The 14,655-nt window shown below is 49.4% G+C and overlaps 1 protein-coding gene across 1 annotated transcript in view; it reads left to right on the plus strand.

Annotated features, from left to right (window-relative positions):
- Trappc3 (trafficking protein particle complex 3) overlaps nucleotides 1-6,114 on the plus strand; it is a 15,237-nt gene extending 9,123 nt beyond the window's left edge. The window contains exons 2-5 of the mRNA XM_021200486.1: nucleotides 3,321-3,418; nucleotides 3,617-3,716; nucleotides 4,533-4,715; nucleotides 5,373-6,114. Of these exons, the coding sequence (XP_021056145.1) occupies nucleotides 3,321-3,418; nucleotides 3,617-3,716; nucleotides 4,533-4,715; nucleotides 5,373-5,492 (501 nt within the window). The 3' untranslated portion in view covers nucleotides 5,493-6,114. The remainder of the gene's footprint in view (nucleotides 1-3,320; nucleotides 3,419-3,616; nucleotides 3,717-4,532; nucleotides 4,716-5,372) is intronic.
- Nucleotides 6,115-14,655: the final 8,541 nt, after the last annotated feature.

Raw genomic sequence — 14,655 nt, forward strand, 5'->3', positions numbered from 1 at the left:
CCTGTCTCAAAAAAACAAAAGCAAAAACAAATGTATACAGTAGTAACAATTATGAAAACTTATCCAGTAAAATTACATTTACAATGTCTAGTCCATTTGTATTTGGTAACCTTAGAAAAAGTACTCTATTATCTGTCCATCTTGTTGAGTTTAGAGTTCTGTATTTAAAACATTTTCTATCAAAACTTGTACATGTAAACCTAAGAATATCTTGTTATACCTTAAAACATTTTCTCAAGTCCAAAACAATTTAAGCTTAATTATAAGACTATTTAGTCTTCAACGCCATCAGAGACCTGAGAAAGAGTCAATACTAACTGAGTATGCAGGAAGTGTAGAGCAAGCAGCTTCCAAAACTAAGGGAATGACAGAGACAGCTGGCTCCCTGGACAATCACCCATATTCTTTTCTTTTTCGTCGGAGAATCTGTCTTTGGCCTTCTAGCCCAGAATATGACAGACTTTTTTGTGAAGCTGAGATATTGACGGGCTTGCCCACCTTGTTCTTACTAAGTTCAGCAGTCGACTTCCCTGCATCCTTTCTGTCCAGTTTGGACAGCATTTTGTGTCCAGTTGAAGCAAGGGCAGTGTCTTGCCCAATGTCTAGCTGGCCACATCTGGACCAGACTCATAAGGAGGTTCTTGATGCTCATCACTTCTTCAAAGTAGAATGGGGGTGCTGCCAGGGACAGACATGTCACTGTCATGAGAAGCCTTTTATTAAAACATCTCTAAATGCCATATTCTGTAGATCTCTTAGGTTTTTGAAGACCCTGTCTGTCTATGGTATGTCTGAATTGTTTGTTTCTAGCAATCTACTCTCTGTTTAACTTTGAAAACATTTATAGCAAGCTAAATGAAACTTATTTCCATAATTAACTAAGCTAGTATCTAACATGACCATAAGTTTGATTGACTATTAACTTGCATTTCTTATTTATCCTAAACAGTTTGTAAAGTAGCTTTCAAAGGGATTAGAATTTAACATTGCATTTTTAAGGAATAGGTACAATACCTAAAACAAAAGTAGAGACATATATACATAGTATGTTATAACAAGTTATAACCGTAAGTCTGTACCAAATATAAAATCTGTACCAAAGTCTATAAAATATCTGGCTTATTAATGGTTTTTGGTCTAAGAGTAGATTCAGTAATCTACACTTTAACCAAGCCTGGCCTGTATCCACTCTTCCAGTCCAGAAATCAGCGTTTGAATAACACAAAACAACCTTTACACGGTACACAAATCCATCCCCCACAAACCTCTGTGATTTTTATTTTGGTTTTTCAAGACAGGGTTTCTCTGTATAGCTCTGGCTGTCCTGGAACTCACTCTGTAGACCAGGCTGGCCTCGAACTCAGAGATCTGCCTGCCTCTGCCTCCCAAGTGCTGGGATTAAAGGCGTGCGCCACCACTGCCCGGCTGTGATTTTTAACTTGGTAGGTCTGTCACAGCAGTGCCCAACTTCCAGAACTAACTCACTGTCCTAGTTTGCTTTGTACTGATGTGATAAAGACCCTGAGTAAAAGCATTTTGGGGAGGAAATGGTTTATTTGTCTTGTGTGATCCAATCCCAGTCTAACATTGAGGGTAGTAAGGGAAGGAACACGGAGGCAGGAACTGAAACACAGACCAAGGAGAACAAAATGTTGTTTCCTGGCTTGCTCTTTCTATACAGCCCAGGGCCACCTGCTCAGTGTCACCACTGACGGTAGGCTAGCCCCTCTCATGTCAGTCATTGACTAATGACTGATTAATAATGATTAGTGCTAGAGTGCTCAGTGGTGACCTGGGTTCACTTCTCAGCCCCCATACAGTGGTCCACAGCCATCCCTAACTGCAGTTCCAGGGTTAGCGTTGGCCCTCTTTTGTCCCCCATTGGTACCAGGTATGCACACGGCATCACATACTTACATGCAAGCAGTCACCCATACGTATAAATGTTCTTAAAATGTTAAAAGTCATTAATCAAGAACATATCCCCACCTGCTTACCTATAGACAGTCTGATGGAGGATTTTTCTCAGTTGAGGTTCCCTCTTCTCAGATGACCCTAGTTTGTGCCAAGTTGACAAAGACCTAACCAGCACAGTAATAGAAACCAGTTTGGAGCAGCCTTGTGTTCCAGGTATATGAAATGTGTGTTCTTGGACTGCTGAGATGGATTAGTGGGTAAAGGCACTTGCTGCTAAGTCTGACAGCTTGAGTTTGATCTCTGGGACTCACATAATAGAAGGAAAGAACTTACTTTCAAAAGTTGTCTTCCGACCCCATACACAACCCTGGTAAGGACATGTGTGTACACACACACACAATTAAATTTTATTTTTATTATTTTAACTTTTTTAGTTTTCTAAGACAGTTTCTCTTTGTAGTCGTGACTGTCCTGGAATTTGCTCTGTAGACCAGGCAGGCTCACACTGCCTGCCTCTGCCTTCTAAGTGCTGGGTCTAAAGACTTGTGCCCTACTGCCTGGCTTTATTGTTTTATTTTTAAAGATTATTTATTATCTTGTATATATGTCTGCAAGAGTCTATGTGTACCATGTGTCTGCAGGTGCCTGCTAAGGCCAGAGGGTGTTGGACCCCCTGGAGGTGGAGTCATAGGCGGCTGTGAGCCACCAGATGTGGGTTCTAGGAACTAAACTCAGGTGCTCTGGAAAAGCAGTAAGAACCCTTAACCAATGAACTAGCCCCCCCCCCAATATTGTATTCTTAGATTTGCCCATTTTTTAGACATATACCAATGTGTCAAAAGGCTCATTAATTTTCCCCCCAAATTGTTGACTTTGAAGAGAAGTTGCCCTTAGGGTAATGGACTCTCGGGATCTTCCTTCTCTGCCAACCCAGAGCTGCCCACAGTTGCCAGCTCCTCCCATGAGCAGCAGAGATCCCAAGTCTTGGGAGTACAGCCAAGTCCATGTCAGGACCCTCTCTAAGGTGAGGGGAAGCCATTGGTCACACCTGCCCTGAAGCAGAGTGTCTTGGCTCTGTCTTTCACTGACTCCAGTGAGTGGCTGTTCCTCCCACTCCAGGTTCAGGTGACCCAAGCTGGCAGCTGTGGTAGAGCCCGGGTTGGCAGAGACCGCTGCTGTCTTAGAAGATGACTGTGAAGTGCCTGATGTGCCATCTATGGCCAGTTCGCAGTGGGTGTGGCTGTAGTCCTGTCCTGCTGGCCACTCCTCAGGGGTGATGTCCCCCAGACACAGGCATTCAGGTGGCTTTCCCTGGAATCCCAGTGGTTGTAGCCAGGCTGGTCCAGACCCTCCCTGAACCTTTTGCGCTGCTTGGTCCCAGTTGCCTTGTGCATCTCTTTCAGAGTTCTGAGCTGTTCACGCTGACCTATGGAGCACTTGTCACCCAACTGTGCAAGGACTATGAAAACGACGAAGACGTGAACAAGCAGCTGGATAGAATGTGAGTGTGTCTCTCACAAGAGACAGCCGTGGCTCCGGCATGCTGTATCTGGTCGGTTCTGTGAAGCTGACACTTGGGGTACACTTATGAGGGTGTGGAGGTGTTATCCCCATCTCCTCCTTTAGCCAACAACAACCTCATGTTTAAATAGAAGGCGTTTTGACCTTGTAATGGCCTATTCTCTGATTTCCTTCCAAGGGGCTACAATATTGGAGTCCGACTGATTGAAGATTTTTTGGCACGGTCAAATGTTGGAAGATGTCATGACTTTCGGGAAACTGCAGATGTCATTGCTAAGGTTGTTTCCCTGGGCCACCTGTCCCCCTGAAGCTTGCCATTGCGGAGCACTCTCACTGTCTCCCTTAGTCTCCCAAAAGACTGATTCAATTAGGCAGCTCTTTGGACCAAAGCAACCTTCTTGGTGGTTTGGGAAAAACCACCAGCCAAGAGTGGCTGGGCTCTTTCTTGTGTGTTATGACCTCGGTGTGGCTGAGTGTAATGGCATGTGCCTGTGATACCCACACATGGGAGGCAAACTTCAGAGTCATAGCATATCTGTGGTTGGTCTGCTCTGTATGTGAATTCTAGGTCAGCCATGGCTATACAGCAAAATCCTACCTACAAACAGACAAAGCCAGCGGGTGTGTCTGCCTCACTGAAATTAAAGCCCAGTTTTGTCAGCTGTGAAAGTGTAGCCGAGTGCCGTGGAGGTTTGAGAGTGTGCATTTTGGGCAGGTGTGACTCACAGATGTGACTCAGGCCTATAATTCCAGCACTCTGAAGACAACCGTAGGACAGTTGCTGCAAATTCTAGGCCAGTGTGGACTGTGTAGTTAGCTCTGGGCCAGCCTGAGCTATAGAAAAAAGTAAAGCAAAGATAGCCCTCCTCAGTGAGACTTCAGTTCAAGGCAGCGGCCTTCCGATGGGGCAGGCAGGCAGGCAGGCGATAGTGAATCAGTGCTGCTTCCTTGTATGGTGCCTGAAGGAGAAAGAGGGAGTCCCAGTGGGCGCTGCTCTTTCCCCAGATCTCTAAAGATTCGGAGGCCACCGCTTTGTTCTTCCCAATGGCATAGTTGTCACAGTTCCCCATTGTGCTGTTGTGTGTCCCCGACAGGTGGCGTTCAAGATGTACCTGGGCATCACTCCAAGCGTCACCAACTGGAGCCCAGCTGGAGACGAATTCTCCCTCATCCTGGAAAACAACCCGCTGGTGGACTTTGTGGAGCTTCCCGATAACCACTCGGCCCTCATTTACTCCAACCTCCTGTGTGGAGTGCTGCGGGGAGCCCTGGAGATGGTGAGGAGCATCCCCACCTCCAGGGCGCCCAAGCTCGCTGGCTGTTTGGTAGATGCGTGGCTGAGAGGAGGAGGAGGAGGGAAAGGGCTTTGGCTCACCCAGCCTCTTATTGTCCAAGTCAGACACCTCTGCCTAGTCCTGACCGCCAGTGACAGTGCTGCTCCCTGCAAACAGTGGACGGCAGCCCTGTCTCCCACAGGTTACCTGGGCCACAGTCTAAGTGGCTTGAGGCCTCTTGCTTGCTTGCTTGACGTCACTGTCTTTGGTGTTGGAGTATTGGGGCTGGTAATCCTGTCTCTGTGGGACTCAGTCCCTTTAAAAAAAACTTTGGAAGCCGGGGGTGTGGTGGCGCACGCCTTTAATCCCAGCACTCGGGTGGCAGAGGCAGGCGGATTTCTAAGTTTGAGGCCAACCTGGTCTACAAAGTGAGTTCCAGAACAGCCAGGGCTTTACAGAGAAACCCTGTCTCGAAAAAAACAAAACAAAACAAAACAAAACAGAAAAGTTTGGAAATTTTATACTTTTATATAGTGAATTTTAGCCTCTCTCTCTCTCTCTCCCTCCCTCCCTCCCTTCCTCCCTGGGCATTTCTGATCTAGCCTCACTAAGGGGTTCCCTAGAGGCTGTGGTTTGGCATCTGTCCATTCTATTCCTCAGGTCCAGATGGCTGTGGAGGCCAAGTTTGTCCAGGACACTCTGAAGGGAGATGGCGTGACAGAAATCAGGATGAGGTTCATCAGGCGGATCGAAGACAACCTCCCAGCTGGAGAAGAGTGAGAGCATCTCTAGGGTTTGGGCGGCCAAGCGGATGCCTGCTGGGGAGAGAGAGGCAGGCGCTTGCTTCCTCTGCCCCTGGGACTCAGTGACTTTTAAACCGATGTTATATATTCTTCTAACCTTATTTCCATTGTCCATGCTAATAAAGAGCAGACTGATAGTCCGTTTGCCCCACAAGTTTGCACCTCAGAAGGGGGTTCTTTGCTCCATTTCCCTTCAGAAGGACAGGATGTACTTGCCCTTGGTTGGACTAAGAGAGCTCAAACCATTTTACATTCCTGTGAATTTTCCAAAGCAAACCCCACTTTGACCCCATTAAGGGACGAGCCTGATGCATCTGTTCCCGCGCCTTCATGACGCCATTGGCAAATGGCTGTAGGGAGTCTTGGGTTGTGTAGGGGAGGGAGAACGCTGGGAAGGGGTGGGTAAGAATTGCTGGCTGAAGTGACACTGTAGTCTGCCAGGCCACGGAAGCCAGTCCTGCCGGAAACACCGGCTTCTGGGAAGCCGCCCAGGTCTCATTCCTCCCTGCTGTTTGGAGGCAACATCTCCTCTTTTTACGGAGGGTCCATCCTTTTTTCTTACAAATTCTTCAATAAAGACACATTCTTGAGTGAAGTCCCAATCCTGTCCTGTTTTCCTTCTGCTCAGCATGTGGAGTTGGAGTAGAAACGAGTGTGGGAGCCGTGGGGCCTGGGAGCCGTGGGGCCTGGGAGCCGTGGGGCCCGGGCCCTGCCTCCACTACCAGCAAATGCTGGATTGATTCTGTCTGGTCGATGATTCTATTTTCACTGGTGAAAGTCAAGGTCCGGCTGCCTGAGGTCATAAAGCTGTCAAGTGAGGGAGACCGCAGCCTTTGAAGGAGACACACAGTCCCTGTTCTTGACTGAAGTTCTGATGGCTGACAGCTCTTAGGGTCACTCTCCAGCCTTGGGGCTTGGGATAGCTTTACTGTGAGTGCAGGGGATTAAACATAGGTCTCAAACAAGCCAGGCAAGCGCTCCGCACTGCTCATCCCCAGTTCCTCACACACACACACCTTTGCAAGCATCTGGCACACGCCTTTAATCCCAACACTAGTGAGGCAGAGAAAGGCGGATCTCTGAGTTCGAGGCCAGCCTGGTCCACAGAGTGAGTTCCAGGACAGCCAGGGCTATACAGAGAAACCCTGTCTTGAAAACAACAAACAAAAACTTAAACGAAACCAACAAAAGCTCTCACTTGTTTAAAATAGGATTTAAGTTGTCTAGGCTGGTCTTGAACTTGTAATCCTCCTGTTGACTGGATATAGATCCTTTTCACCAGAGCTAGATAGATAGTTAAAATGATACAGTGTGTGTGTGTGTGTGTGTGTGTGTGTGTGGTGTGCACTTGTCTGGGTTCTCATGTGCCCACATACTGTGGCCTGCTGTGGAGATTAGAAGACTTGGCTTCTGCCACCCCGTGTGTTCTGAGGGTCAAACTCAGGTTGTCGGGTGTGGCAACAGGTACCTTTATCCCAAGCCTTCTTGCTGGCCACAGATAGTCTTTGTTTTTTTGTTTTTTTTTTAATGTTCTAAAATTAATTTATGTGTATGGATGTTTTGTCTGCATGTGAGCTACTCTGTGGGTTCTGGGAATCAAATTGCAGGCCTCTGGAAGAGCACCCAGTTGTCTTAACCACTGAGCCCTCTCTCCAGATTCCAGATAATCTTAAAGGGAGGAGGCAGAGGTTGTCTCAGGCCCGTTCTTTGGGACAACCTAGGGCCTCGAATTTTGGCCAGGTTATTGGGAAACTGAGGCTTTCCCTGGTTAACACGCCCGGGAAGAGCTGGTGGCAGGTGCACCATGCTGGGAACACGGCTTGGTTCACGAGGATCAGACCAGGGTCCTGAGGGCTCAGGGATGAGATGGTTTGCACAAGACTTCCCTCAGCTATGGTAGGCCACTGGAGAATAACGTCACATTTATTCTCCCCGGTAGAGGGAGGGTGACCCTCTAGGACCCCATCCTTGGAGCCTCTTTCCCTCTTCCTGCAGGTACAGTCTGGGGTCCATGGCAGACCCTTTGTGTTGGTCAACTGGAGTCGGTTGGGACTCAGCATAATGCCCTAATCCTGTCATACCAGATGTGAGTGAATGAATGAATGAATGAATGAATGGGATAAGGAGATTGGGACTCACAGGAAAAGCGCTGTGTAGTATGTGTGGACCCTGTCAAAAACCCAGCCACACTGCCCTGTTCTTTTGGGTGGGGGCTCTTCCTTCTTCCTTCCTCTCCGTGTGCCACACTCTGCCTCACAGCAGCCATTTTGGCATTAGGTTTTTGGCTATCTCCTTTCCCAGAAATCCCTTAAACATCCTGGGGGTTGCAAACCGTGGAAACAAGGCCTCCATAGTTGGTTTCTCCCACCTACATCCCCACAAAACCCCTGTAGTTAATGAAATGTAGTTCAAGCACCCCTCAACCCTCCCTGTTACACCATCCACTCTGTTCCAGCAGGATGAGGCAGGATGGACAAGCCCTACTGCATTGTGAGGAGCCAGTCTGGGGAGCCTTAGCCTCTGGCCACGCTTTGCAGCCCTCAGCCACCAGGGGTCGCCAGATCATCCCGGAAAGTGACTGTTGGGACTCTGGGGTTTTGTTTTGTTTTTAATTTGCTCAAAGATGCACCTGATGGGGTAACTCTTAGAGGCTGGCCAAAGCGCGGAGTATCCTTCTCTAATTAACCTCCACGGGATCCAACAGCAAAGCTCACGCGGCCGCCAGGCTAAGCGTCTGCTTGCTACACTCAAGGCATTGGAAGAATCTATTGGCCAAGGCTCTCTGGCACGCACTCCAAAGTCAGCCTGGCCTCCTGAACTGTACAAGCTAGCTCAGAGCCCTCCCTCAACCAGTCCCCTTCCTGAGTGGAGTCCAGAGCCCCAGCCCCAGGACTGGACCCTGATGTAACTGTTCCCTTCCTGCCCTAGACCCCACCTTAGTGAGGTCTCCGCATCAGACTACACCTCCTGGGAGGTTGGCCTCCCTCGTCGGGCATCCGGGTCGGTCCAAGAAGTGACGGCAGCAGAGGCCTTAGGAGCTGAAATCGCATTAAGTAAAATTAAAATAGTCTCCTAACAAGTGGTTCATTGTGGCGTGCGAGAGGTAGGGTGTAGGAAAGCATCCTTCGTTCTCCTGGAGCTTAAGTGCTACCATGTGCTGTTCCTTGGAAGCCAGTGCTAGTGGGAGGGGAGGGTGGCGGCAGGCTGAGACACGTAGTTACCCGCTCCTGAGCCTTTGATGTAAGGCCAGGCCTGACCCCAGGACAGCCGCTGGCCACTGCGAGGGGAGCTGTGGGGTTCAGCACATTCCTGGGGGCAATTTACACTCTGGCAGGAGTAGAGGAAAGTTTCTACCGTGGGGAAGGGAAGGGGGCTACTGCAGTAGAGGTTGGGGGGACGGGGTTGTAAGGAGCGGTGGAGGGGGCCGAGGCACAGGGCTCCCTTGTTCCTGACTTGGGTGGAGGCCCCTGTTGGTGCTTCAAGCACCTTCTTACCACACTGGCTAGCCCAGGGGATGCTGGGAAGCAGCTGTTCTTTTTCTGATGCTTCTGGCCCGGGACTGTCAGCTAAGCCAGCGGCTCCAACTCAGCTGGACCAGAGGAGGTCGGGAGGGGAGATGTGCAGGGGCAAGAGAGCATATGTGAGCATGGACACACGTGCTCTGGAACAAGCGCTCCTATTTATGGGGGAGCCGCTGTCTGCCAGTGCTGGGTGAGCTGCCCACCCCCTCGAGCATTACAACCTAATGACTCTCCTGTGTTGCAAAGGAAGGGCTGAGGTACCTAGCCGGTACTTGGTACATGTGGGATGTGAACCCAAGTAATCACCATTCGAGCGTTTCACTCTGTCTTGTGCACGTTGTGGATGTGTTTGTGTATCCTCGTGCTTATTTGTATATAAACCTTCTGACATTTTTATTTGTATTTTGCTGTGGTAGGGTTTCATGTAGCCCGGGATGGCCTCAGGCCTCAAACTCATCTTGTTGCAGAGGATAACCCCGAACTGATTCTCCGGCCTTTGTCTCCCAAATGCTGGGATTACAGGCATGTGCCACCAGAGTTAACTGGGTTGTAGTGGCACATACTTTTATTTCCAGTACTCAGGAGGCAGAGGGAGATCTCCAAGTCTGAGGCCAGCCTGGTCTACAGAGTGAGTTCCAGGATAGCCAGGGCTACACAGAGAAGCCCTGGAGACACACACACACACACACACACACACACACACAGAGAGAGAGAGAGACAGAGACAGAGACAGAGACAGAGACAGACAGAGAAACAGAGATACACACAGAGACAGAGACTGAGAAAAGGCTTGCAAAATCGATTAGCGTGCAAACACAGGGGTTACCAAGCCTGACAACCCGAGTCTGACCCCCTAGAACTTATATGCTAGGAGAGAATCAAATCTTGGAAGTTGTCCTCTGATTCCCCACATGTGCTGTGTCACACAACAGTGTGCACACATATAATAAATGTAAAAACCAGAGGGCTGGAGGCATGGTTCAGTGATGCAGAGCAGTGGCTCCCCTTCAGAACACCCTCACTGGGGGTTCACAATGAGCTGTAACTCCATTTCCAAGGAGACAGAAGCCCCCTTCTGGCATGTACAGGCACCAGATGTGCACACGGTACACAGATTTACACGCAAGCAAAGCATCCACACATTAAAAGAGAATACGTTTTAGTGGGGCAGTGGTGGCACACACCTTTAATCCCAGCACTTGGGAGGCAGAGGCAGGTGGATCTCTGAGTTCGAGGCCAGCCTGGTCTACAGAGTGAGTTCCAGGACAGCCAGGGCTACACAGAGAACCCTGTCTCAAACAAAACCAAACAAAATAAAACAAACAAACAGATCTATACTAACTGGCCTAGACTCAACCGTATTTGCCAGGAGCTCCTGCCCATGGCTGTAAGCAGTGTAAGGGGAGGAGAAGCTGAAAGTGAGAGGCAAGTGGTCCCAGCTCTGCCCTCAGTGGCCGCTGTTTATCTGTCGTGGATGCTGAGCCAGTGTTTTCAGGGAATGCCACTATGAAAACACTTACTTGCTGTTTGAAAGGCGCGACAAAAGAAGGTCAGTGTGTCACCTTAATGTAGACAGAGTATTCCCTGATTGGCAGTTATAATTAATGTGGCTATTGCTGGGGAACTGTCTTACAAAGCTAGTGTATGGATGTATGAGTGTGTGAGGGGGGTTGTGGCAGGGTAGTCTTGTGAGGATGTCACATCTGTGTTGCTCATTGCTGAACCCCCAAGCACCTAGCATAGCTTTTCAGGACAAGGTATGCGCTCAGTAAATGTTCACTGAGTGCTGACTGTGTCAGAGGTGGAAAGGCTCTGGGGAAGAGGAGGATGTGGGTAAGTCCAGAGGACCCCGTGCATAATCGGGGGACTCGGTACAAAATGAAAATGTGGAGCCAGGGGGATGTGGCAGCAGGCAAGGTCCTCTCGTGTACATGGAAAGTCCACACAAATCCAGGCATAGTGGCACAGGCCTGATAGTCTGATGTAGGTAGTGGCAGACAGGAGACCCTGTCTGAAACAAGATGAAAGGCAAGGGCTGGCACCAAGAGGTTAGCGTTGGACCTCCACTTCCACACCATAGCATGTGCATAGCCAAGCACGGGCGTGCGCGCACACATACAGTCAGACACACACACAGAGACAGAGAGAAACAGAGAGAGACAGAGAGACAGAAACAGACACACACACACACACACACACACACACACACACAGAGACAGAGACAGAGAGACACACACAGAGACAGACAGAGACAGGGACACGGAATCCTTTGTTTAGAAATTATTTTGAATTTCAAGATGATTAGCAGGGCTAGATGCCCACATTAGTGGGGAGCCCTGGGGGAACCTCCGTAGTCAGCTCTCGACTCCACCTGTCTACAGAGCATCATTATTCCTGGCCCTTCCCCTGGAACAATTGCCAGCTTGTTGAGGAGAGTAAGAGGGCCTGCCCCAGAGAGCATGAAGACAGGAAGGCTGCTCAGTGTAGGCAGGTCAGGAGACCACAGAAGACAGATCCAGTGGCCTTTAGATTCGCACCCCCTGCCAGGAAGCCCCTCCAGTGCCTGAGAACCTCTCGCTGTCTTCTAACCCCCAGAACTCACCTCCCACCCTCAAGCAGGCCACCGGGTGGTCTGGGCACATGTGGTCACATTTAGATGTTGATTGAAGCAAAATTGTTATAAGATTAGAATAGTTAAGGTAACTTTAATTTCCACTGCATTACTGGGATTTTTGAAGCTGGAGCTAAGAATCCCCTGGGGTGGAAACTGTACGAGGGGCGGAAGGGGGGGAATCTCCATTTTCCTCAGCTGTGGAGAAACAGGCCTTTGACAACCAAAATGGCTGAAAGCAGCGAGCTAGAGGAGAGAAGAACTTCCTTGGGATCTCAGAACCAGGAGTCCGGTCGGTTGGTCGGTCCTCTAGCAGATGTAGGGGTGGGGGTGGGCCCTGGTGGAACAGGAATTTGCCAACACCACCCCCCCCCCAGACTATTTGCATGCCCCGGGCCACACATCTGTGCAAACATCCCTTCCCTCAGTTTGCCAGACAGAAGTGTGGCAAAGGGGGGTGTCTTACCCAGGGCCTCTGCAGGCTCCAACTGGAGCGGCTGGAGATGGAGGGGTGTGAGCACGGGGGGGGGGGTTGGGGGGTGCTTTACATTGGTATAACAAAACAAATTTAGGAATGGAGAACCGTGGTAATGGAAACGAATTGTTGTTAAATGTTGGTGATAAAGATTCCTGACATTTATTGTAATTCAGTGCCTGATTATGTCTGAGCCGCTACTACTCCCCAGGCTTTTATTAAACCCTCTGTTATTATTCTTTCTCCCTCTGGCTTGCGCAGTGTTCATTTCTCACAGTTCTGAAGGTTGAAAGCCTAGGATCAGAGTGCTAGAATGGTCAGATTCTTGGTGAAGCCTTCCAGGCTTATACTTACAGACGGACTTTTGTATCTTTAGGCAATTGGCACAGTTGCTGTCTCTTCGAAGAGACCCTCTGGCACAGGGAGAGTCCCTGGGACGCCAGTTCACGTCCTTCTCATCTGTGTGACCACCATGAGTAAGTCAGTTAACCCCTCTAAGCCTCAGTTTTCCCATTTGCCAAGTAGAGACATTAATACCAATGACCTCGAAGTGTGCACTGAGCGCCACAGTCGTTAGGGACTGTCCCCCATAGTTCCCTCCTTTACAGAGGAGAAACTTGAGGCTTTAAGAAATGAGGCTGCACACGCCTTTAATCCCAGCACTCGGAAGGCAGAGGCAGGCGGATTTCTGAGTTCAAGGCCAGCCTGGTCTACAAAGTGAGTTCCAGGATAGCCAGAGCTATACAGAGAAACCGTCTCGAAAAACCAAAATAAATAAATAAATAAATAAAAAGAAAGAAAGAAATGAGGCTGCTTCCCCCCAAAAACAGAGAGGTGGCACTGGACCGCAAACTAAGGCTGATCTCTGAACCAGGAGGCCCATGCCAGTACTGTGCTGCCCGGGCTACATAAGGAAGGATACCTGCCTGCTCTGGTTCAGTTTAACCACCCATACATTTGGTACCTCTGCTCAGGACTACAGTAGTCTCTGAGTCCTCACTGGCCAGCTTACAAGCCTCTTAAAAAAAAAAAAAAAAAAAGATCTATTTTATTTTATGTTTGTGGGTGTTTTGCCTGTATGCATAGATATATGTACCACACGCACCACGCCTGTCTCCAGCCCCCAGCCTAAATTCTAAACAAACACTTAAAAAGTTATTTGTGTAGTGTGTCTGTGTGTCTGTATGTGTGTGTATGTCTATATGAGTGAGTGAGTGTGTGTGTGTGTGTATATGTCTGTCTGTCTGTCTGTAGGTCGGAGGCACTGGTTTTCTCCCTCCACCTTGCTCTAAGGCAGAGTCTCTTATTATGCTATGGTCTCAGGAGGGGTTGGAATTCATCTGTTTTTGGGAGGGAGAAAGGTTCTTTGATTTCTTTGTGTAGAAATCTCCAGAAATGTTGGTGCACTCACAGCACGCAGCCACCACCTTCCCGCCAGCAGTGTCTGCGTGGTCACAGTGGCTGCCAGTTGACCGGGAGAATGGCTGAGGGGCACTAGAACCTGCCCCTCCACCAACTGTTTTTCCCTTAAATGTGGGTTTCAGGGGTCAGACTTGGGCTGTCAGTCTCGCAGTGGAAGACTTCTACCCACGGACCTATCTGCCAGCCCAAGCTTCTGCTTTCTTTCATTATTATGCTTTTAAATACGTATATATGTATGTATGTATGTATGTATGTATGTATGTATGTATGTATGTATGTATTTTATGTGTACGAGTGCTCTGTTGTATGTATACTTGCAGGACAGAAGAGGGCAGCAGACAGAAGAGGGCATCAGATCCCGTTATAGACGGTTGAGAAAGGCATGCGCCACCACCACCTGGCAGTTTCTGATTCTTCTCGTAAGTTTCTGACTCAGAGAGGGCCCTGGAGCAGGTTGCCAGAGGCAGAGCTGACCACAGTTGTCCAGACACGACCAGAGGGGGCAAAGGCAGAAGCCTCTAGCTGCTGAGCTGGGCAGTCTGGGCAGGAGTCTGGCCTAGCCTAGCCTTGGAACTGTCTTCTGCCTCTGCCTCAACCAAGACGTTTATTTCTGATCTTTCAGTTCTAATAGGAGACTATGACCATGAGACAAGGCTGTCTCAGTTTCTGGCAGCAGGCTGGGGTCAGGTAGCTAGAGCCCACCAGGTAGGTGTACGGGGCTCTTTATGCTTGGTGAGCTCTAGGGACACAACCTGACCATTGCTGTGCTGGTTGCAGTACACAGAGCAAGGGGGGAAGGAAGGGCCCACTAGGAGTGGTCTGTGGTACCGTGACCAGGTATGAAGGGCTCAGGGGACATGGAGGGGCTATATCAGAAAACTCAGGGTTGGCAACCCCATGCAGGGTCAGCTGGGTTTGTGGCTCAGTGTGGGCGAGCATGTATATGAAGCCCATGGGGGCCAGAACTTGCAGCAGCTTCTCCCTTATCTGTCCTTATTACTCCCACAACTGAGTGAGATATGTGGATTAAGACACATGGCCCCCCGGGCGGGGTGGCGCACGCCTTTAATCCCAGCACTCGGGAGGCAGAGGCAGGCGGATTTCTGAGTTC

This window comes from Mus pahari, chromosome 6, assembly GCF_900095145.1.
Source record: "Mus pahari chromosome 6, PAHARI_EIJ_v1.1, whole genome shotgun sequence".
In the NCBI taxonomy this organism is placed as follows: Eukaryota; Metazoa; Chordata; class Mammalia; order Rodentia; family Muridae; genus Mus; species Mus pahari.